This window comes from Cibotium barometz, chromosome 52 (assembly GCF_041138505.1).
Source record: "Cibotium barometz isolate CiBa-2024 chromosome 52, ASM4113850v1, whole genome shotgun sequence".
Lineage (NCBI taxonomy): Eukaryota > Viridiplantae > Streptophyta > Polypodiopsida > Cyatheales > Cibotiaceae > Cibotium > Cibotium barometz.
The window spans coordinates 40,810,419-40,835,519 of NC_141097.1; the positions used below are offsets into that span (position 1 = coordinate 40,810,419).

The window sequence follows — 25,101 nt, forward strand, 5'->3', positions numbered from 1 at the left end:
ACACAACACATTGCCATGAGACCCCCCCCCCCCTAAAAAAAAAACAACCTCCTCTTTGCAACTTCTAAACCTTCTACAAATCCATGGAGAGACTTTCTCTCTCTTTCTCAAGTGAGTATGGATACCACATATTGTCCTCTAATGAGAGTGAATGGACCATGCACGACCTACAACCATTTGTCAAAGGATTGAACCTGGTTTACTTGTTGCAATTTTCAAAGAAGGCTCCTAATCCTTAAATTTTGCTAAAATATAAAAACTATTATTCTCTAATTATTCATTGCAAAAATAGAAAGAAAAACTTTGGGGCCACTTGTGTTGTGATAATGCAAGTTATAGGAGTGCTTGGGTCACTAAAAGTCTTCATGCCTAGTTAAGAATCTCTTAATAAGCATTAAAAAACAGTTTCCACAAAAGATTCTAAAGACAAGGTGCATTTAAGGTGGACTATGTGGAGGAGTTGTGTTTTAAGGTATAATATATTGACAAGTTGCATTCAAAAACAATTTTTTTAAAAATTAGAAACCAAAAAAATATTATAGACATCAAAGTGCAGACATCAAAGTGCAGGCCCTAGCCTGATGTGAAACAATGCTTCCATGTTTTAGAGATTATTAAAATGGAGGTTGGAGTGGAATGGTAAAAAATGTAAAAAATAAGAAAGTATATGGAGAGGTCAAGAGCTGGAGGGAACTGGACACGTGTGCGGCGGCCAGGAGGCGCGCCAACTCACACAGGGACAATTCGAATTGCGGTTAGCAAAACGAGCAAAGATTTAAGGTTAATTATTTGTGTAATATTAACGTTTTCATGCTTACGGAAGGGCTGTAAGTTGGGTAAAGTATGAGTTGGGTTTTCTCTACAGAAGCAGCAGCAGCAGCTCTGTGGAGGAGGAGGAGGAGGAGGAGGGGGAGGGGAGGGGGCAGAGGAGCGGCGGCGCTCTATTAATAGAAATAGGCTGGAAGAAAAGCGGTGTGTCCTCCTCATTTCACTATCATAACCCCCCTCCCCCTGTTCTGGTGGTGGTGGAGGTGCCGGCCGCTGCGCCGTCTTCTTCTTCTTTTTTCCAAAAGTTAAGTTAGGAGAGAGGAGTCCACAATGTACCCAGATCTTTTAAAAGCAAACATGGTGTCACGTGAAAGGCTCTTGGGCAAGTCCGCCCTCTAACACACAAGAAAGGGGGCGGGGGGAGGGGCTGCCCTTCTTCTTTGTTGCGTGTGTGTGTGTGTGTGTGTGTGTGTGTGTGCGTGCTTAGCGATGAGCGACAAGAGCATCTCCAACACCCGGACGCGGGTCGGCCGATACGAACTCGGCCGTACCCTCGGAGAAGGCAACTTTGCCAAGGTCAAGCACGCCAGAAACATGGAAACCGGCACGCACGTCGCCATTAAGGTCCTTGACAAGGAGAAAATCTACAAGGACAACATGGTAGAGCAGGTAAATCTTCTGCTAATCTAAATTCTGTTTAGAACAGTGCATGGAAAAATTCCAGTTTTTAGCTTGTCTGATGGTACAGCATCCATTTTTCCATTCACTGTTCTCTTCATCACGTGGTAGAGCAAATCTTGTAATCTTGTAATTTGATTCTCTACTCAAGATTAGTAATCTTGTAATCCGCAATTGTTTGTATCTGAGTTATCAAATCAGTAGTGCAATAGTCAAATCACTATTGACCCATACCAGGGAACCCTTTGATGATCTCCATACCTAAAAATGGGGCTATTTTACATATATATTTTTTGGATGTATCATCTCTGATGTAAGTAAAAATAATTTGAAGATCGATTTCGAATTCTTCAAGTCAAATACGTTGAAAGCTTATAAATACGTCTCCTGTGTATTTTATTAGCCTTTGATGTATTTGACTTAACGAGATGTCTCCTGTATTAAGGGGCTCTTGCCCGAGTGGTTAGCTTACAACCCATTCTAGTTGTGATTTGGAACTCCAACACCTCCTAGGGAAAAAACCTTGTAAGCAGAAAACCATCTCATGTGCAATCAGGCGTTTTCCTGCATTCCTTCAGATGACACCATTGGAGTTCCTGGCTTTGTAGCAGGTTTGTAAAGGTGGTTGATTCCCAGCCTGTTGTCGAGGTTTTGACCCCTGCCTTCTACACTGGTGCATTGGTAGTAATATAGTATATTATAACAATAATATAATTAGGCTCGCAAAAAATGATGACACTGTTGGGTGTGAAGAGGTCGTACTCTCTTATTATATATCAATGTCATAACCATATTTAATTCCTTGGATTAGTGGTGTGGAATGAGAGCTAGATTTGTGGTGTAATAAAAGGTCTTTCATTATATCAATCATTCCACTCAATACTCTAGAATTTTGAGTGTTTAGATGGACTTACTAATGAGTCTTTCATTTACTTCTCTGCTGCAGATCAAAAGAGAAATCTCCACCATGAAGTTAGCCAGCCATCCTAATGTTGTGCAGCTCTATGAAGTGAGTGACATTAAATCTGTTTACTTTACTTCATGCTAGCAATTGAAGTACAGAAGCTTTTGTGAGTTTGAGGATTTCTCAAAGAAGCTTTCAATGTGCTGCTTTTGTGAATTTGAGGCATTCATTTATGGCATGGGCACTCTTTTGGTGGTTCAGGTGATGGCTAGCAAGACCAAGATTTACTTTGTGATGGAGTGCGTCACTGGAGGAGAACTCTTCAACAAGATTGTAAGGAGAAAGAATCTACTTATGTTTCTAATGGATATTTGCCGTCTCTAGAGCAAATTTGTCCGATTTTAGCAAGTGATTGTCCTTGAGCGTTTATTGTATGTATTAATATAGATACATGTAATATGCATGCATACATAATGGTGACAAAAACTCTGATTTAAACAGAACCGTGAGAAGAGGTTGAAAGAAGATGAAGCAAGGAAGTATTTTCAACAGCTTATCGATGCCGTAGATTACTGTCATAGCCGGGGCGTTTATCATAGAGATCTTAAGGTTAGAAAGCATCATTTTCTTAGATCTGTCTATTTGCTTTGTTTTTCTGGCTTTAAGTGCTTAAGACTTTTAATTCTATTTTAATAGAAGAAGTTTGCATATTGCAGCCAGAGAATCTCTTGCTCGATTCAATCGGAAATTTAAGAATCTCTGATTTTGGCCTTAGTGCCTTGCCACAACAGTGCAGAGTGAGTACTTTTATGAACTAAAATTATTCCCGTGTGGAACATGTGATTGCTGATTAGGCACATGCTGGTTTTGGTTTTTTCTCACCTCTCAATGATGGCTACAGGAAGATGGGCTTCTTCATACCACCTGTGGTACCCCAAATTATGTTGCTCCGGAGGTATGACCTTTTTTGTATACTTTGATTAAGATTGGATACAAATCGACTTCACTTCAATGTTGGTTGATGGTTTTGTGCAATGCTACTGGTTTTACACTTGAACAGGTCATTGTTAGTAGAGGCTATGATGGTGCAAAAGCAGACTTGTGGTCGTGTGGTGTGGTCTTGTTTGTTCTTATGGCAGGCTACCTACCATTTGATGATAAAAACCTTATAAATCTATATAAAAAGGTACAGTTGGTATTTGTGGTTATTCGAGCACCAAGCCAAAAGTTATGCCATGGGACGAGGGTTCTTTTACTAAATTATGGGATCTGATAACAGATTTACAAGGGCGAATTCTCATTTCCAGACTGGTTCTCTTCTGGAGCAAAGAAGTTGATCACCAAGATATTGACACCGAATCCCAAGCATGTATGTAATTGCAAATGATTCTAAATAACTGGAGATGTTAACTAGGATCCACTTTGCCTTGTTTCCGGTATGTTGAGGATGTGTGTGCCTGGTTTGCAGAGAATCACTATCACTCAGATTCTTCAAGACTCATGGTTTAGAAAAGGCTACAAACCATTGAAGCATGCGGTGTTCCAAAATGTGAACTTAGATGATGTGGATGCAGTTTTTGGCGAGTCAGAGGTATGCACTGCATCTGTTTCACATGGACAATTCAGTGTAATGTGTGTATTTGGGCATGTATTTGACACCCTTGATTTCTTTTCAGGCTGAGCTTGTCACCGAACAGAAGCACACAAAACCAACTTTATTAAATGCTTTTGAACTGATCTCTCTAAACAAAGGCCTCAATCTCTCGGGATTGTTTGAAAATAAACTGGTGTGCACAACTTAATCCATACCTACATGTTGCTCAAAAAATTAGTATGCTCCCCACCCTTTGACAATATTTTTGACTTTTCATGCACTCATGTGTAGGAGCTAAAGCAAGAAAGTCGTTTCACATCGAAACATCCGGCCCCAGAGATCATATCAAAGATGGAGGCGACAGCTAAGCCTCTTGGCTTCAATGTTCAGAAGCGTGACTACAAGGTGTCGAAAACACTACTATTTGGTCTAGATTGTCTTGTAAAAGTATTGAGGCCTGCTTTTTGTAGCTTAGATGGCTTTGCTTTTTTGCAGATGAAGCTGCAACAAATGGAGACGGGTCGGAAAGGCCATCTGTCAATTGCTACTGAGGTTAGACTTGTGTACACACTGTTGTTGCCATCCTTTTCATTCGAAGAACAAAGTGTCTGAAATTGCTTGGATGGGTGATGGGTACATTTCACAGGTGTTTGAAGTGGCTCCTTCCCTTTTTATGGTAGAAGTACGAAAAGCAGGCGGTGACACTCTGGAATATCAAAAGGTGAATTAATCCCTTTTTCTGTCTGTAGTTTCTATTCAGTGTATACTTTAAGAGCCCAAGGTCCTCATTGCTGGCTGGATGGTGCAGTTTTATAAGAATTTTTCTACTGGCTTGAAAGATATCGTCTGGAAGAGTGAAGTGGACATGGCTGGGTGAATTTGGTGAGTTGAAGGCTTTTTGCCATGAATGCTCAAGAGTTCCACCTGGAAAGATTACTTGTGCCCATTTTGTGAAAGTGGGCTTAATGCTGTCGGAACTTTGTACTAAGCTGCAAGGAGCTAGGTTTCATGTTTCAAAGCTTCCCTCCTGTTTGCGTTTGTTTTATGAGACTGAAACTCTTCTTTTATTATCCCTATTTTACCCCCATCCTCTTAATGAATTTCCCTAAGAGCAATAAACATGACTTTAGGAGGCAAGCTGCATCGATCCATCTTGACTCCTAGATACTTAACAAAAGGGCTTGTGTGGGTGGTTTCAATGGTCTGCATAGCTCAAATTTCCAACACATTGTTCACTTTCTCAAGTGTGGAATATTTTGCAATAGATTGTAGAGCTGCACACTCTTGCTCTCTTTGCCCCCTGCACCTGCACCCGCCCCTCCCCAACACACACACACACACACACACACACACACACACACACCCACCCACCAGTGTACTCTCTCTCTCTCTCTCAAGGTAAGGCAACCTTAAACTGTTTCATTTTTATAGGCAGAAATAATTGAACATCAAATACACTAAATTGATAATGACATACAAATGTATACTGAAGTTGTAACAATTAATAAATGGTAGTATAATAGCTGTTGTGACTCCATTAGAGATGAGAGCTTTTTTCAATTGATTTTTAGATAATGTGAACATGGGTGTTAGTATGTGGATTAAAACCAAGTGTACAAAAAGGCAGCATTATGGATTGATTCAATTTTCTTAAGCATGTGCTTGTCATAGTGCTTTCTTGAGTCTTTTCTGTGGCTCTCTTGAGATTTAATTTGAGTCTTTTCCATGGCTCAATGTAAGAATACTCATGGTCAATGCAAAATATCGAAGTATGTGAAAATTCATCACAAGTATAACGGTGGTTCTTGTTAGAAACACACGAGTACACAAGTGTTATAGCTAAAAGAACATGTATAAATATGGGAATAGTCCTTTCCTTCAAGGCCTTGACTACTTGCATGAATGCTTGAGTTGATACATGAGCTTTGATGCACAAGGTAGAAGAAGAGGGGCAATATATTGTTGTTATATAATTTACTATTATTCTTCATATAGTGCAAATAAAGACCACAAATGAGTAAGTACATTGAAAGTAAATGTTTAACGTTTGCAATGAAGGGGATATAGGTTTGCACTCATTAGCATGGAGTACACACATGTCCCACTCATCCTAGGGTGAAGCACCTAAATAAAGAAAGATCGCCATGAGTTAGTCATGAAAGCTTAGTCATAAGCTTTAAAAAGACAAGATGTCTATATTAAAAGATACAATAGCTTAGACCAATATAGTGTTTGGTCATTTCACACTAGCTAATTAATATATTCATGTTTAAAATCTATGCTCAAGGAGCTTGAGGTTCGTGTCTATATCCATACATGTGCTTGTGTATATATATTTGCTTCATTACAAACCATCTCTTTTTATAATAATTTTGTCCTTAAAAATGAAGGGTGGTCGTGTACAAAAACAAGGATAGAAATACAATGTGGGTTTAAATACAAGGTAAGAGGGGTGTTCTCTTTCATAAAAAACCTAGACATATATATGTTCATATATAATTGCTTCATTTTAAATCATCTCCTCTTATAACGATTTTGTCCTTGAAATCGAAGGGTGGTTGTGCACAAAAGATATGTATAAAGGCTATATTTAAAAGTTAAAAACACATCCAAATATCAACATTAAGGCATATGATTTCTCCTACATTAAATGAAAAGGAATGTAGTGCAAAGTTGGTGATGAAGCTAGCAATATAGCCTTCAAGTTGAAAGCAATGCTAAAAAGTCATATGACTTCTAAGGTTAAATGGAAAGGAAAATAGACTTCCATTGATGAAAGAAGCTAATCATACAATTGTCTAGATTGAAGGAAAACTTGGATCATCTAAACTCTAAAAGAATGGTCCTCTACACATTGGAATCAAAGGGTAAATATGGATGATCAACGTCGATGAAGAGACTAGTCTTAAATCCTCTTGTGTTGAAGAGAAGACCAATAACTAGCTTATTCTCACGATCATAATGTGAGTTTGGCATTGAAGACATCCACACGATGATGAACTCGGAACTGTGGCTAGAATGTCAACATGTCTTGGCACAAAAGGATCATTGTGCAAGCTAAGACTAGGATGTGCCATAGATGCATCTGAATGTTAAGCCATATAATCAAAAACCAAATATTGCAAATGGTAAATGATGCATCTAAAAGTAAATGGTAAATGATGCATCTAAAAGTAAATGTTGTGGCTCTTCAAAATATAGGATCATGTTGACAATCACAGGGATCGACGAATGCACATAGCTTGTAGTTAGCATTATACAAAGTCAAATAAGAATTGATGTCGGCACAACTCAAAACATCCGAAGCATAATCTCCTATATCCATGTATGTATATGCATGACTTGAACTATGCATCACATCCTCATGTATGTATATGCATGATTTAAACTATGCATCACATCCTTGAAACATTTGAAGCACAATCTCCTATATCCATGCATGTGTATGCATGACTTGAACTATGCATCACATCCTCATGTGCAAATCCTTCTATGTGTGTATGATCCTCCAAGATAAGAGTATGATCAATAGGATTATCATAAACGTCATCGTTACTAAGACATGACAATGTATCCACACATGAGATAAATGGAATCATTATCTATAAAATTCATAACCTTGGAATCTCAAAGGTCACTGAAGTAATCCTCATAGTTATGATCTATCTCTCTCAATAACGGATCTAACAAAATATCTAAATCAAATGTGAAATTCTCTAGATTTATATAAATCATTATGTGTCTCCTATGAGATCTTACCTTAGTAAAATCAATACTATCCTTATGCACTATACCTGGCTACTCAAACACATAGATTATACCCAAGTGAACATTGCCAGGTACACTATGAAAGCTAGGAGTAGTGGTATCATAAATATCTCCACATGCAAAAGTCTTATAAAAAGAATAGCATGCTCTATCTAGTATAAGTAACTTAGGCCTATGCCCATAGAGAATCCATATGTGAAGTATCACTAAACTCATGTGCTATACTAGATATATCACTAGTTGAATGCACATTGTCCTCTAAAATGCTCTTACAATCAACTAATGGATCCTCATTAACTAATGTATTCTCATGATCCGTAGAAAGGAATATAGGCATAAAAGTATCAATGCTCGATGTGATCATTGCCATCTCTGCTCTCGAGATCATGTCCACATGATCCAACTGACACATCACTATCATCATCATCATCATATACATACGTGTACATACGTGGCAATAGTATCATGTGCATGTGTCTCACTTATGATCATATGCATATGTACCACTATGATCATGTGCATGTGTATCATCATGTGTATGTGTACCAATATCATCATGAGTGTGTATGTGTGCGGTATATCGTCATGTGTATGTGTATGAGATACATCATCATAGGTATGTGGGTGTGATAGATCATCATCATCATCATCATCATCAAAATATGTCAGTGTAGTCCACGTCCTCAGGGACATAATCATAACATCACAAGAGTGTAGGACACTTATGTAGGACACCAAAGGAAGAATCATCCCACACGAACAATACTGAACCATCCGTGTGAAGGAAGTGAAGCAATGACACAATAAAATCCATGTGTGCAGACCATCTGGACCATTTGGCATAAACATCCACCTCATTAGACAAATGTCTTGAGTGACTAGGCATTAATCCCTCGAGCTCAAAAAACCACCCATGTCATGAATAGCCCGCCTCATCATAACATGAAGTCGATGAATGAGGATCTTAAGGCCTAAACCTTTAAGTGCCAAAATTATGTATGAATGCGGCAAAAGAAATATGATCTATGACACGAAATGGCAGCTCGCAATAACGAGCGTAGAGCCATGAAGATAATGCATGAGAATCCCTTCTAAGATCACGATATGAAATGGTAACATGATGATGTCGATGACGATGATGGGGTGTAGAGTGATAGGAAAAACCCATAACTATGTGTGAATAATCTCCACAAAGTACCCCCAAATGTGTGAACACTGCTTAAAACACACGAAATGTGAAAACATGCTCACAAAGCCCTAAGCATGTGTACAATCCCCAAATAAAGTGCCAATGCGCATGAACAATGAGAACTGAAATGGTCGCGCATGTGAATAGTCCCTCACAAATGCTCAAGGCATGTAAATGAATCCCATGACTCGCAAGTTGTGTGTGAACACCTCAAAGCATACATGTGAATGGCCTAAAATAACAAATCCAATGTCCTACCCCTCATACCACATGTGAACAAGTAGAAACGCTTTACCAAATCATCTTATGTAAACAACCCCATGGTGTGGATAGTATGGAGTGTGAGTGGATAAGGGTGAATGGCCAAGGTTTGGAAAAGGTTAATGAATTTTTTAGTGGACAAAGGAATGACGAATTAGGGCAAAGAGTAGGGACTGGTGTGAAAGAAAGGGGTAAGATTCCTAAAGTTGGAAAAAATCTCGCACTTCCCTTTGTCATCACGTTGGTGGCTTCTTTTTCATCTTCAAGTTTCCCCCCCCCCCCCCCCCCCCCCCCCCTCAAATTCCTACCCCTTCACCTTCACGCAGGTGGCCACTATGTTGCTAAGAAATCCATGAGTTCTATGATGCTACGCTGAACTTCTCAAGAAATTGGTTAGCTCTGTAGAAAAACGACTATAGGAAACATGACTTTTTTTTTTCTTTCCCGGTTAGCTCTTGTAGAAAAGAAAAGAAAAAACTAATGTAGGGAAAACGAGGAGTTGCATTTATGTTCGCTGATCTGCGAGTTGCGTTTACATTTGCTGATATGCGCTCTCTCTCAACCAAGAGTTACAGACATGGTGCGCCTGTGTGCTTTTGATGCCGGTGGCTTGAACCTTTAAAGGCGATGATGCACATAAAGAGGCAAGGTCCCAAAGTCCCACACATCGCTAGGATCTTAGTCATGCGCTCTCCTTTTCATGTTCTTCTCCTACATGTGATGAGCCTTGAGAGGCAATGATGTCTTGAGATGGTTGAAGACTGCATAGTTCTCCTCTAGCCAAACCAAATACTCAAAAGAAGGTAGTGGAGATTGTGGCCAAGCACTTGGCGGCTCCTTCCTGTAAAGAAGGTAGTGGAGATTGTGGCCAAGCAATTGGCGGCTCGTGCTACAACAGAGGGTATCGTCTCTTTTCTGTAAAGTAGAGGGTATTGTGCCTTCCTAAGGGCCTTGAGCTGATGAGCCTAAGACCAACTCAAACCACACTTCCTAATCGTAACTCCTCAGAATGAAGGTGACATGATCCCGTGTACGTACATCATGATTGTTTGGTGCTCTTTACATGCTGTAATGACTGATTGTTTGTGCCACATTGATCAACATTGAGTAGACAATGTAAAACTGCCTGCTAGCTTTCAACAGTTACAACTATAGCCCTCAAACTTTGACAATGGCCCATGCTTAATCAAATCCTCAATATATGTTGAAGTACTTCCTCTAGTCAAGCTTTTGCAAAGCTAATCAACATATAATCTGTCGTTAAATCCCTTGTAGACTTGTGTGAACTATTGTAATACACCTTATTGAGATTGATGATTAATCAGTTAGATTGATATCAATCTTTACTGTTGCTAATAACCCTTTAGTCAAAGAACCATCAAGATTTTCCACATGAAACAATGTGTTGCCCCCAAAGTATGAATGTTTTTGATAGCTTTTACCCTTGCTTGCATTTGCTTAAGTATACTGAGCATTCATATAAGGAACCTTGTGGTGTATGGTGCACACTGGAACTTTCACTAGTGGAGTGGGTTCAATTCCCAACAGGGCACAATGCAAAAAGCTTGTAAATTTTGTTGTCTCTTCAATCTTTTATAACTTTTTGTCAAAGTTTTGCAAGATTTATCCTTTTCTTGATCATTAACTGTCCAAATTGCTTTGAATTTATCAAGTCCCCTCAAGATTACTTACTAATCACAAGAGCATCACTAATGCAATGTCGTTAATGACTTTCTTGGCCAATAAGCTATTCCAACTATCTTAGATCATATCATATAATCAATTGTTGTCATATCTTGCATTAAGATTTACCAATCTTGCTTACTTGCATCAAATTAAGCAAGAACACCACAATTATGCATATCTTATGTCAAACTTTGTAATATTTCTTGATTTCTTACAGTCTCAACAATTATCTCTTGAAGAAACATAATTCTTGAAGAAATGGTCAAGATTAAGAAAGTTTCAATAAAAAATCACACGCTGTTGCTTGAACATTTGATTTCTGTATTGTCTTTGCATTCCTTTATAAATCTACACCAAGAAACTTGTAAACGGTACTCAGTACAACAACTTTGCATAGATTTGCTACACAACAATGAACTACACCACTCTGCATAACATATTCTACAACAGAATTGTACTCTGCTCAGTATACACCAAACTTGTAAACTGCACTGAAATCTATAAAGAATCTTCAATCTACACGATTCTTGATAAGAAATGCACCAAAATCTACATAGCAATCTTCAATATCTTTTAAAATTGCCAAGATTCCCCAAAAACTAGGAAAATAAAGAAAGAAACTAAGGTTTATGAATAGATTTAATGAAAAGAAGTATTAATCAATGAGATTTAGCAAGAAAAGTCCAAGAAAAGTACTCAAAAAATTGCTTAAAATCCTAATTCAAAATTAAGAAAATCAAAATTTTCTTAAATCTGTGTTGGAATTATATTTTTGAAATTTGTGACTAGCATGTATCCGAAAATGATTATCACTAATCCCATTATTAATCCACTTAAAATAGGATCAACAAAAAATTAAAAAATTGTGTAAAAGTACTAATTCAAAAATGGATCAAGTACTAATCATCTTCATGCTCTTGGAATATTCTCTCGATTACAAGACTTAGGCTTCCTTTTGTTGGTATGACAACTAGTTGATAACATTAGGTGAGCCTCTGAAATAGCCAACCTATCTTTAGGGCTGACTTATAGAAGCAGGTGAGATACTTTAGAGTGCAAATCTAGGAATAGTTAGCTTTGTTACTGTGTCTAGATCAACCTCTTGTAGTGCAACTATGCAAAGGAAACTTGACTAGGATGAGGAACATGTCTAAAAAATGACCCCTTTTAATAACCATCTTATGTTGTGCATCGTGTCACCATACGAGTGCATATTGTAATGTGCATAGGTTTTGAATAATATTATTGAAACGATTCATATGTGCTGCATTAATTAGTGCTCGTGATTAATGTGCATAGTATTATTGAAATGATTCATGTGCTACATTAATTAGGGTACTAATGAATGTGTGTCTAAGGTAAAACCTTAGACACATTCTACATAAGGTTAAAACCTTACGCAAGCAAGCCTGAAATTTACTAAGAAAGGAGAACTCTGCAACACATGTAAAGGAGGTGAGGCAAGAGGCTTGCAGAGTTCTTCTTTCTTAGTAAATTTCAGGCTTGCTTGCTTAAGGTTTGAAGATGGAGGAGGTGCATGTAAAGGAGACGAGGCAAGAGGCTTGAAAAGTTCTCCTTTCTTAGTGAATTCTAGGCTTTCTTGCTTCAGCTTTGAAGGTGGAGGAGGTGCATGTAAAGGAGGCGAGGCAAGAGGCTTGTTGAGTTCTCCTTTCTTAGTAAATTTCAGGCTTTCTTGCTTAAGGTTTCAAGGGAGAGGAGGTGCATGTAAAGGAGGCGAGGCAAGAGGCTTGCAAAGTTCTCCTTTCTTAGTAAATTTTTGGCTTTCTTGCTCGGGTTTCACTACAAGCCATTGGGGGGTCTAGTGAGGGGGTTTAAATTATCTAGCGCCGCTTATATGATGACGAATACGTCGCTTAAGTGACGTATTGTCGCTTAAGTGACGTCTAATTTTTTTTTTAAAAACTCGTCGCCTATATGACGTTTTGGCAGCTGTCGTTTAAGCGAACATCTAAAACGACTGTTTTAGCGACGTTTGCATACTGATATGCGTCGCTTAAGAGACGGCTAAAAATTTATATCCCCGGCCCAGTCGCGGGAGAGAGATTTGTTTATTCGACCTGTGAAAATAGTTGTGGCCAGGCAACTTCAAAACCGTCCACGCTGCTGTGAATAGCATCCCCAAAACCAACAAAAAGCGTATCATCATCTACATCAAGGCAGGTATCTACAGGTGAGTGAATTATATACAATGCATTTGTATGTGTGACGTGTACGCTCTATATAATAGATCCATAGGTGCGTGCAGATACAGGGTCTCTTGGACTAACAAATAGGAGGGGAGCTACTACAAGGCAGCTAGAGGGTCTCTTGTCCAAATCTCCTTCTACTAAAGGCACTTGGGTAAAAGAAGTGCCAACCTGGCAACTATGTGAGAGGTAGAGATGAAGAATGCCAAGGCCTCCTTCACATCTAGGAAGGCTAAGTCTATCCCAAGAAAGCTAGGCTAAGGCCTTTTTGTTAGAGCCAGCATTTCTCCATACAAAGTCTCTTCCAGGCCTTACAATCCTCTGCTAATGAATTTTTCCTAAATCTAACACTAGGCAAATATATCCCCAACATAACAGCATATATATTGTCATATATATACCTTCCCTTGATAAAGCGATGTTGTTTCTTAGATATGATGACTTGAAGTGCAGGAGTGAACCTGATGGCAATGGTTTTGGCCATAATTTTGTATATAATAGTTACCCTCTAGGCCATGGGTTGCCTTACATAAAAGGTGGTAACACACCAAAAATCTGTCCCCTATGGGACCCCTAAAGATCCAAACCCCTAGAGGGAGTGGATGAGTTCAATGATGAGCACACTAGCTTTTTATATGTGTCTTAGACACTTGGTATGCTGGCCGCGGCCAGCCATAAATGCAATAAATGCGTTTTAATACAGCCGACTGGTTTTTCCTTCTAGCCGACTGGTCCTCCTTTTTGCGCTTGATGCTGCCCCTGTCCTTTGGTTCAGCCGACCACCTCAGTGAGCAGCTGTGTGCAGCCAGCAACCCTTTTCTTGCAGAGAGCTGACAGCCATTTGACCTTCAGCTTGCTCTCCACGCTGTCTCCAGTCTACACTGCCTATAAAGTGCTCTGTGCCTAGACATGTGGACACACCATGTGTACCCATGTGATTATCATGTGATGATTGACATGTGGACAAGACTGGAAGTCTATATATGTAACAATTTGTTCATGGAATGATAACTCAATTTCCCATCTTCTTGTCAATACGCTTCTACCATTCCAACCTCCTTGAATCCCCACCATGTTTACAGTTCCTTTAGTCATTAGTAGTTAGTAACTCAATGCTAACACTACTAACTACTGATGCTCCTATCTAGTATCTGCTATTAAATACTACTTACTAATTCTACTATAACTACAACTGTTGTAACAAGATACTACTAACCACTAGTAATAAGATGCTAGATACTATTAGTTGCAAGTCCTACTAGATACTAGTACTATGAGACACTGTTAGTACTAGCAATAGTAATTGGATACTACTAACTAGTCGTATCTAATTAGTAATTGGATACTACTAACTAGTAGTAGTACTTCTAGATACTGCTATCTACTACTACCACTAGATACTACTAGTATTGGTAACTAGATATTACTAGCTGGAAACAACAACAATGCTACTAACTAGATCTACATAGACCTAGACACTAACTAGAGACCAGATTGTAGCCAGTAGATCTATTGTTCTAATGATCCACTATTCTAACTGCTAGAACAATTAGATACTAACTTTATACATACTTGTTTTTTTTTTTTGGCAAAAAGTAGTGTTGACTATATTACTTTGAAGACGAGAATACAAGAAGGCCTTACAGCCGGCGGGCTACTGTCACAAAATGGATGCCTGAGAGAAACCCAAAAACAGATATACAAGCCTCTCAAGGCGTAAGTGTGGACAAACAGCCACAGGGGGGCGAATATCGCCACTAAAGACTCTGAGCGGAGTGCTGGAAGAAGAGCTCCTGATGATCCAGCCGCGAAGGAAACGATGTCTCTTTTCCTTCCCTGCCTGATCCCACTGACCCTTGAGCGTGTGAATGATCGTGCTCCAGGTGTCAGCAAAGATCTGAGTCGCAAATGGTGCATGGTCTCCTAGAATCTGTGAACATCGGGAGGTCCAAACGTGCCAGCCCACAATGCTCCCAATGATCTCCCAAACTGGGTGCCGGGTCATCGCACCTGCATCTGTCTCTATCAGCTGCCACCACACGGGAAGCTCTCCATGTATGCCCATGTACCCCCTGGGGGTAATAAGGAAAACCGGGTCTTGTGGCGAAGACTCGTAGGCTAGGTGATGCCCCACCTCTGTGTTGCACCAACAGAAGGCCCCCTGGTGATCGGTCCTAGCTCAGGTGCAGCCCGCACGCTAGGATCCCCATTGCACCCTTCCACACTGCTTGGGTGTGTGTACAACCCCAAAGGCAGTGCTTCAGGGACTCCTCATCTTGTTGACCTATCTGGCACTGCCCGTCCTGTCCCATCTGTCTCGCAGCCAACTCCCCACACCGATAGCCCCTTATGGGCCACCATCCAGAAGAGGAAGTAGGATATCTTCCTTGGCTGCCAGCTAGCCCAAAGGGTCTTCCAAAAAGCGCAAAGAAAAACCTGTGAGACCCCCTGAGCATACCATCTGTGTGCCTGGGTGGGTGGCCGACGCTGCAAAGCCCCAAGTACACGCTTGCCAATGCGCGCACTATAGGAAAAGAAAGGAACTGACCTCTCCGACAAGTCGAGTGGTGACCAACGCCACTCCCCTGGATCCCACTCCACCTCTGCCAAGGTGCGACCCTCCCATATCCAAAGTCTCCAGTCCTGGGCGGCCTACTCCACACAAGGGGGTCTATATGCCATTCTTTCATGTGCGGCCCTACAACTCGAATGCGCTGCCAGGAGAGAAGGGGGTCAATCAAGGCACCATCCCTCTGAAGACGGCTACCATCTGTGTGACTGAGAAGAAAAGTATTGAGAGTCAGAGGCCTGACCAGTGACTACCAGTGGAATGCCTCTTGGAGTAAACTGTCCCAACCACATCTCGTCGCACGAAAAATGCTAACTGGTGACTGAGGCAATCATCCATCCTGCAGGGATGGTGGCATCTATCTCTGCCCTCCGAGCCTGGGTCCCCCGTGTCGTACTTGCTGTTGCTGCTAGCTCCGTTGTGTCTAGCTGACTAAAGATGTCCCTCCAAACCCTGAGCGAGCGCGCTAGTCCAAGTGCCCAGTTTGCCCATGGGATATGGGACCGCTCTCCAAGCTGTTGTCCTATACCATCTGTCACCAAGCTACTCCAGATCAATGGCTGTCGGTCGATCTCCTCCTGGCAACTAGGAGGTATCTGTGAGAGGCTGTGCCGCAACCTCCTCCAAACTGTGAGGAGACTGCAGAGGAAAGGGGAGCGAGGGTGAGTTAGTGGGGCTGCCGCCGTGAAGATCCACTTGGTAGAGAGTTGCCAATCTCCCCCTCTCCGGGGGGTGCAGGTGCTGAGACACCCTGATGAAGCAAGAGTTTCCATGTCTGCCCTCCTGGGGTCAGCAGTCCACAGATGACCAGCTTGCCTATAGCAGAGCTTGACTCTGAAGCTCTGGGTTGATGATGCCGAGACCACCCTCTTCCTGTGGGAGAATATCTGTCTACCAGGCTACCTTGGCTCTGGTGGCACTGGAGCCATCTAAGCCAGACCAAACAAAGTTCCGCACAAGTCGCCTCAACTATGCTACACATGAGCGAGAGAAGCACCAACATGAGGCTACATACCATGCGGTGGCAAGAAGGACCTGATTGACCACGAGGGCCGTGCCTGCAAGAGATAGTCGTGCCGTGCTCCAAAAGGCTAGCTTCCATCGAGAATGGAAGCTAGGACAAGTAGGAACTGCTATGCCGGCGTGGTATCCAACCCTATCTGGAATCCTAGGTAGTGCGTCTGACCTCGAGGGATCCAACGGAGCCCCTGCTACTAGACAAAACACCTCTAGAGCTAGCCTCACTCTCTCCAAAGACTCTACATCATCCTGAACATAAAGGGCCGTGTCATCTGCATACTGTGAGTCTAGGAGCTCTATATCGTCCCTGATAGGTAGGCGCATTCCTCGGAGTCCGGTGGTGCGTGCTCGGAGGAAGTGAGCCATGGCCTCCGCGAAGAAAAGGAAGAGATATGGCGCTAGCGGGCATCCTTGTCATACCGAGCACTCGAGAGTGAACCTCTCTCCCATTTGGCCTTCGATGATGACCCGGCTGGAGGCTGACCTATAGAGGGCTGCAATACCTCTAATCCATGCCTCTGGGAAGCCTAGCCAAAGTAACGTGCCCTCCAGGGATGACCACTCCACCCTGTCTCATAAGCCTTCTCAAAATCGAGGAGGAGTATGGCTAGGTGTTGCCCACTGTGTTGAGCTCACTCTGTCGCATCTGATAACGTGAAGATATTGTCCAGAATGCTGTGATCCTGGACAAATCTGGTTTGTGTGTCGTGAATCAGATCAGGTAAGAGGGGGCGGATGCGGCCCCACTGATCATCTCGACGAGGATTTTGTAGGTTGTGGGGAGGAGGGTGATGGGATGCCACTGTCGGTCTCCCCCTTTGGGGAGGAGGCAAATTAGTCCTGACGCGAGGCACTCTTGCATTTGCCCGCTGGAAAAGATCTACTGAGAGGCTGCGAGGAGGGGCTGGTGGACTTGCTCCCAGAATGTGGTGAAGAATGCTCTGGACAGCTTGTCCTCACCTGGCATTTCTTCCCATCTATGTCCCTCACTGCCTCCTGCATCTCTATGACTATGAACGGGGCGAGAAGGGCCTCTCCCATGCTGGGCTGCACAAGGGTCGGCATGTGCCTCCACACCTCCTCCCTGCATCGGCGCGCTCGAGGGTCTAGAGGATCCTGCTGAAATAAGGTCCTATAGTAGTCTGTTGCCATGTCCATGACCTCCTCTGGACCTGTCCTGATGCTGCCATCTTGTTGAAATAAGGTCCTGTAGTAGTCTGTTGCCATGTCCATGACCTCCTCTGGACCTGTCCTGATGCTGCCATCCTGCGCCCTAAGAGAGCGGATCTGCTCCCCTGTAGACCTCTGACCATGACTCCATCATCCTGGTTCTACCTGGTTCATACTCTTTATCTGGCTGCCTCTTCTGGATTTAGCCCTGAGAATGTCCATGGCATCTATGATGCACATGACATCATTATGGTGGAGAATATCTTGGAAAGAGCTACTAAGATCCCACCACTAATGTTGATGGACATTTGCATGAATATAGTTTTTTAGGCATACATGTTTAATGTCACATTTGAGAATATTGTTGCTAACTGTAGGGGGACGCACACTTGAGAAGGGAGTAGCCAGGTATATAGAGGTAAACTACTTGGGAAGGCTTGCATCATAGTGCTTGGAGGATGGTTGGTATAACCCTTATTATAGCTTTGTGTGGGACCAAGGTCCAAGCTCATTAAATTTTTTTTTAAAAATTATGACCAAATGCCATCAGCCCTTGCACGAACAGTCGCCACGCACGCACGATGGGGAAAGAGGAGGAGTATGCGTGTGTTTTTATACTACAGACCGAGAAAGGAGGAGGAGCTTGTATGGCCTCTAATTAACTTTCGTCACCCATGGGCGATCGACAAGGTGCACTACTACAATCACTATAGTGGCAAAGGGTGATAGTGTGAGAGGGAGAGAGGAAGGAACTCCAAACACTGCTAGCTAACCATCACCATTCTAGAGCATAGGTGGTGGAGAGAGGAAGATCATGGGCTGACAGGGCATAGAGAGATAGAGAGAAAGGGTGCTACTGGCCACATTGCGAGTTAGTAAGATAGAGAGGTTATGATTCATGGAGAAGCTCTGATGCTTGGGTCTTAAGTAATGTCTCTCAATGTTTTGAGGGTTGCAAACTTGGGTAGCTACTAGTAGAAATAATGTTCTTGAACATAGATGCCATTGCTATAGACCAAATTATGAGATCCTATATATGACTCTTCGCTCGACGTTCTTTGCAACAGTCCATATATGACTTGCAAACTTCGAGATGTGGACGTATCTTGCTTGGAGTTATTTAGTCAATGTTTCTGATTAGATAGATTGAGCTCTCCTCTAACAATGTATCTCTAGTCTGACATATAGTTGTTTTAAATATATAGATACGATGAGTGACCACACCTATAAAGTGAAGCTGGCGATCATCAAGACTTTGCTACGAGGCACTGGACTTTCTGGAGATACACTGTCAGAGGCCATGGTAGATTATGTGGAGATGGATGATGCGGGTTTAGATGGCGCCATCGAGATTCTTGGGAGATTCAGTATGCCCGTACGACCTGGAGAGGGTACATCCTCCCAGCCACATACAGGAGTGGAGACTTCTTCTCATGCACACACTACAACGCATCGGTAAGCTTCTCGATTGATAAAATAGTAATGTCATCCTTTTTTTACATATAGAATTCTTAATATATATATATCCTTTTGATGTCTTTGTTTGTTTAGGACTCCTATCCCAGGTACATCACATCACAAGAGTCAGCGGGCTTACTCCTGGTGTACCTCCTGGTACTCAGGTGACACTTGATTCACAGGCTAGTGGCCGTTCGTCCCGTAGGTATATCTTTTATGGCGATTACAGATTAAATATCAAGTACTTTTTAAGAACTCACATCTCAATATATCGTATGTTTGTATTACACGTAGGTGTCAGCGCAGAGTGGCACACCACCAGTGCCCCCACCACAGTGCCGATGCGCACGTGCACTGGCACTTTGGGTGTCACATGTGACATCACGCCTGATGGGGGTATCCTTCAGGTCGGAGCCGGCATCGCCTTTAGACGTCAGATGAGAGACCTTTACATGTCTTATCTACAGCGAGTTCATATACCATGGCAGTAATCATTATTTAACATAAAGAATATGAATTACAGTTTTTTATTTGAATTACTAACTGACTTTATTTTGTAATGCAGCGATCAACTTGAGGATGACAAGAAATATGTCATCAACACACTGGAGACGGAGTTTGGGACAGGATGGAGTCGGAAGTGGTTGTTGCTGAAGCAAATGTGCAAACTCATGAGTCATCGACGCGACAATGCACGGTAAGTAGAGAGAGAGAGAGAAATGAAACAAAATGAAATGCTATATTTACGTCTTCAAAAGGCCAAAATGACCTATGAGACCAAAAAGTTACCACCAGAGAGCTCTGTATGGAACAAGCGTGAGATCATACATATCTGTGGTCTCTCAATCTGCGTTCATGAGGCGACTGACAAGCATGGGGCCCATACTGCTGCCGCATACATCAAAGCTAGGGTGACCATACATCAAAGCTAGGGTGACCATACATCAAAGCTGGGGTGACCATAGTGTCATAGAGAGAGAGAGCAGAGCCGGAGCAGCAAATGGGCAGCGTGGGGGGTGCTGCGGCTAAGGGTACTGCGGGTACTCACTGCTGGAACTACTGCCATGAAATGCTAGAAGACTGCTAGCTTCGATGGTCTACTGCTAGGCCAAGTTGATCTAGGGAACAATGCTTGATTGCGGGTATTGAAGGTTGAGATGCTGATACTGGGGTTGAAACGCGAGATAGAAGCCTTGGTAGAGGAGGGGAATCGAATCCTGATACGAACTTTCTTTCAGTGAACTTGAAGCTGAAATTACCCTCTACACAGCTAGAGCAAAAAAAAACGAGTCTGAGGGGAATCGAACCCCGACACTAGCCATATGAGGGTATCACCACGAGACTCCCCACCACCCACCCTTGTTAGTAAGTTTTCAAAAGAATAAAAATCATGACTTCATAATGAATTATTTTGAGATTAAATCTTACCGATCCGTGAGTTGACACGTAAGACTAATAGTCCTCATCGTCATCTCTGAGATTAATCGTCAATAAAATTTCATCTTCATTATCCTTGTTGACTTCTTCGAACTCCTCCATCGTTAAATCTGTGTTGACGTTCATTTCCTCCGTAGGCTCGACATCCATTGTTTCTTCCTCTTCGGTGTCTGTAGTGTCAGAGTCTGGATCGTTGTCGTTCTCATCATCTACAATGTCATCATGATTGGAAAGAAGAATTCTACACCTCTCTGACGTTGATGTGTCTAGATTCGAGGACGTAATCAATTCATCCTGATCCGCTTTCTCAGAGTCAACGCTATCAAACAAGTGTCGACCTCTAGGTTGGACATGCACAACTTGCCACCATGGATGAGCATCTGTATTCTTGTAAAAGAACGCTTGTTCAACATGAGTTGGCAGAATGTAAGGCTCTTTTGTTGCACGCAATAACTTCGAGGAGTCGACGGACCAAAATCCGGACGGTTCTCTTTTCATTGTTGCATTATTGCCTTTATACTCAGCACGAAACCAATCCACCTTCAAAACCACCTGTCAAAATACACGAATCAAAACTTTAGAATTATGTATAGCTTCAAGAAATCTACATGTCATTGTTGCATGAAGAGATGTCATTTACCTGCTTGAAGATACGATACGATACTTCATAAATGCCGACTATGGTTCCCACGTAACCAAGTTCACTGTCGATAAGATTTGTGTCTCTTGAACTTGCACGTGATAATTGCTTGAAAGAGGCAACAACGCAAGAATCTTGAGTTAGACGTAAGTCGTCACAATAGATTTTATCCGAAGCTGTTGTCCCCATAAGCCCACATGTTGGTATACATTCGAGCCTAGACCAATAAATAAATTATTAAAAAAAATGAGATTCATTTGTTTAGTTCAAAGTTTTCAAAACCCAACAAGTTACCTGTCTTTCACACCCGATCATAAACTCTCTTTGTTCCGTTGAGATTGGCTCATGATCACTAACCGCCTGTTGCATACGGGTGTATAACCAATCCATGAAAGTAGGTACGTCTCCGTTGTTATTTACATTGGTTTGACGTCTGGATCTCCTCTTTTTACGTCTGCCGACTCGTTTGCTTGGAAGTTCCTTCTCGTACTCATCAACGAATTGTTGCATGCATTCGCTATTATAGACAATGAAAGTAGAAATATCCAATTTATCTTGGACCTTAAGTCGAAAAGGGACTCCCTTACCGGACAATACCTCGTCTGACATGGTAGAAGACGACTCATTTGTCCATACGCATGGAGCTTCAGAATCGGTTTTCTCAAGGTATTCACAAACGTAATACATGCATTCTTCAAGCATCCATCCCTCCACCATAGAACCCTCTGGTCTTGCTTTTTGACGTACATAACCTTTCAATACTCCCATAAATCTCTCGACCCAAAACATCCATCGAGTGCTCACAACACCAACGAGCTCTATCTCGTCCACTAGATGGATTAGAAGATGAACCTGGATATCAAAAAAGGAGGTTGGAAATTCCTTTTCCATTAAACAAAGAAGCTCTATACATTCACGCTTCTTTTGTGGAATTGACCCTTTGGCAATCTCTTTAGATGTAATCCATCTATCAGTAAAAGAAAGAAGATATTAGAGATGTTTTTGAATTAAGAAGATATCAAATAAAATTTTATACTAAAAATTAATGACCGATAAATACCTTGCAAGCGATCCAAGGCGATATATTACATCTCGGACTCCTCTTGTAGTACATCCATCAATAACAAGGGGTAGAAGATGCTACATACATGATTAATCCGATCAACAAAACATGCAAGAAAATAAATACTTACAAAGATCTGGATAGATTTACCTTCACAAAATTGTGCCAATCATGTGTTTTTAAACCAGACAAGCTCTTGTCATCTAGAGTGAACATGTTTCGACAAGATGCTCCATATCCTATAGGCGTACGAATCAACTGAATCTTCCTATTGATAGTCTCCAGCTCTTCTGTCTTGAGCACCCATGGGGCAGGCTCGTAGGTTGTCTCACGTCGAGTTTCATCATAAAGTGGCCATAGATTGGGCTTTGAGTTTTGATCCTTTAGGTCATTTCTTGCTGCCGCCGCTGTGTCTTTCAAGCCAACGAGGTGTTGCCATAACGAATGACCAACATTCTTGAATATGTGCATAGGATCAAGAAGATGACATATCCTCAAATCCTTCCAATATTCCACAGTATACCATATCGAAGGACTTTGAGCTAGAGCACGTTTTCCTCTCGCTCGCTTCTTTACAGCGTCATCATCATCGTTGCTTATGATCTCCGACTCCGGATCGATAGCGGGTCCAAGAGTCCACTTTAGATACCAATCCTTTGGTGTCATTGGTATTGGACATCTCCCTTCTTCTACCTTTCCATTAAAATGTATGGCTTGCCTTCTGTCTCGTAGATAATGATCTTCAGATAAAAATCGTCTATGTCGAAGATATATATTTTTGTTGAGGTTTTTGCTATAAGTCGATCTCAACCAATCACCACAAATTGGACAAGCTTTATAACCCTTGGTACATATCCCTGCATGGAAAACATAACAAAGATGATTAGCGCAATGAACATCATACAAACGTATGAGACAATATATATATTTAAACCATTTACCTGAGCAAAACCCATATCCTGGAATACGTCTGTACTAGAGAATGCAAACAAGTAGGCAACGGATGATCTCCACCCGTCTCAGCCTCCAAAGCAGGAGGTAGAGGATGTCGAGAAACCTCGAGCTGCAAACTGACAAATGACCTGTCCGTGCCGTGTGCGAGGGACATGTGCACCATTGATAGTGAAGTCATCCTCGTCATCAAGTGAATATACTTACATATATGGTTGCATTATATATGAGCCTTTGATTTATAAAATAACCAATAATAAAACTAAGAGAGAACATTCACATACCATAGGTCGATGTCGCTCCTCAGGTGGTGGTGCTCGCTCCAAAGTACCATGAGTCATCTCATGTGAAAAGCACTCCCGTCGTGGCCTCCGATATGTGCCACGACAACGAGCGCACCAGCATATAATAGACTCATCGTAGTAGAAATCATCGTAAACGGGTTCATGTGCAGTATTGGAACTCTGTGCACCCCAACCACCACCAGTAGGAGGTGGCGGTGTACCCTTTGATTGGTCTAAATCTGATTTTCAAGTACCATAAAAACATGAGTCATTTATCAAATGATCGAAGTTAAAAAATCAATAAAAGAAACAAAACATTGAAATCTAACAAGTTCTATGGTATATTCTAACGCGTATTGTAATATGAAAAATAAACAGACGCTACTGTATGGTGGAGACAAACAAGAGGAGGGCTGATATGTGCATGGAGACATGGCAATACTTTCGCAAGGAGAGACACCTACGCATCACTTTTCCTCAACAGGTGTGTGCCTTTGCTAATGTATATTAGAATTAATATGAACTTTGCTAGATTGATTCTAACTATTCTCTAATCTATGTTATTTTGTTTAATCAAATTTACATAGATGGTAGCACGAAAGAGACTGCAAGCTGGTCACACATCTAGACTAGGCCGGATGGGACAAGATGGATTTGTGGCCACATTTGTGAGTATAGACCGTTCAAATTTTAACTTTCAAAGGTAATATTATTGAATGTGAAGAAATCAATAAGTCTTTGGTTCTGATGCAGACTAAAGACTATGGTCGTGCACCTACGGCGCAGGAGATGAAGTACGCCACATATTACGGCTACCGTGCTTTGTAGGCGACACTTGCTGAGACAGGCCAAATCCACTTGTGGGTATCACTGTTTTGTTTTGTAGTTTATTTTCATATTAAGTGTAATATGTTCTTATTTGATTTCACTAACTAATGCAGGAGCAATATGGCGAGGACGACATGACAGAGGTGGCTCGACAGGAGGCCGAGGGGCGACGCCGAGAGGCTGAGAGGAGCGGCGGCGTGATCGCGGGTGGGGGCACGAGTGGTGGCGCTGGTGATGGTGGTGTTGCAGGTGGGGGCACGGGTGGTGGCAGTGGTGATGGTGATGTCTGATACTAGCGACTCGTATAGTGATGGCTCATGTAGTGATCATACTTAGGGATCTGTTTTGTATATATGAGGATTGATCACCACACACTCTAGACACATGTACATATATTTGTTGATGATATATATTGACGTATGTTCGTTGCATCACTGAATTTGTCTATTGTCAAACAATTAATTATTTGTCGGTAAGTTAATTAGCCTAAGTATCTACAAGAACGTTATTTATTTATCTTTACGTAAAAAAAAACAAACCCTGGCGAGGCCACATTGTAACACATCAAAAGAAGCAAAAGATTGGCAAGCATCAACAATTTCTCAAAAGCTCTTGGAAAGCTAGAT

The 25,101-nt window shown here is 41.7% G+C and overlaps 3 protein-coding genes across 3 annotated transcripts; 2 read left to right on the forward strand and 1 right to left on the reverse strand.

The window, feature by feature from the left end:
- The first annotated feature begins 609 nt into the window (after window positions 1-609).
- Window positions 610-5,121, forward strand: LOC147609123 (CBL-interacting protein kinase 23-like). The gene is made up of 14 exons (XM_086788762.1): window positions 610-1,437; window positions 2,393-2,455; window positions 2,612-2,683; window positions 2,852-2,959; window positions 3,067-3,147; window positions 3,252-3,305; window positions 3,411-3,536; window positions 3,630-3,719; window positions 3,819-3,941; window positions 4,027-4,137; window positions 4,236-4,349; window positions 4,440-4,496; window positions 4,591-4,665; window positions 4,753-5,121. Exons 1-14 carry the CDS (start codon window positions 1,258-1,260, stop codon window positions 4,819-4,821), a joined length of 1,323 nt encoding a protein of 440 aa, XP_086644888.1. The 5' UTR covers window positions 610-1,257; the 3' UTR covers window positions 4,822-5,121.
- Window positions 5,122-19,709: 14,588 nt separating this feature from the next.
- Window positions 19,710-24,440, forward strand: LOC147609124 (uncharacterized). Its single transcript, XM_086788356.1, has 5 exons — window positions 19,710-19,738; window positions 19,838-19,969; window positions 24,026-24,131; window positions 24,235-24,315; window positions 24,408-24,440. Exons 1-5 carry the CDS (start codon window positions 19,710-19,712, stop codon window positions 24,438-24,440), a joined length of 381 nt encoding a protein of 126 aa, XP_086644482.1.
- Window positions 20,725-21,207, reverse strand: LOC147609125 (uncharacterized). Its single transcript, XM_086788636.1, has one exon. The coding sequence runs from the start codon at window positions 21,205-21,207 to the stop codon at window positions 20,725-20,727; it is 483 nt and encodes a 160-aa protein (XP_086644762.1).
- Window positions 24,441-25,101: the final 661 nt, after the last annotated feature.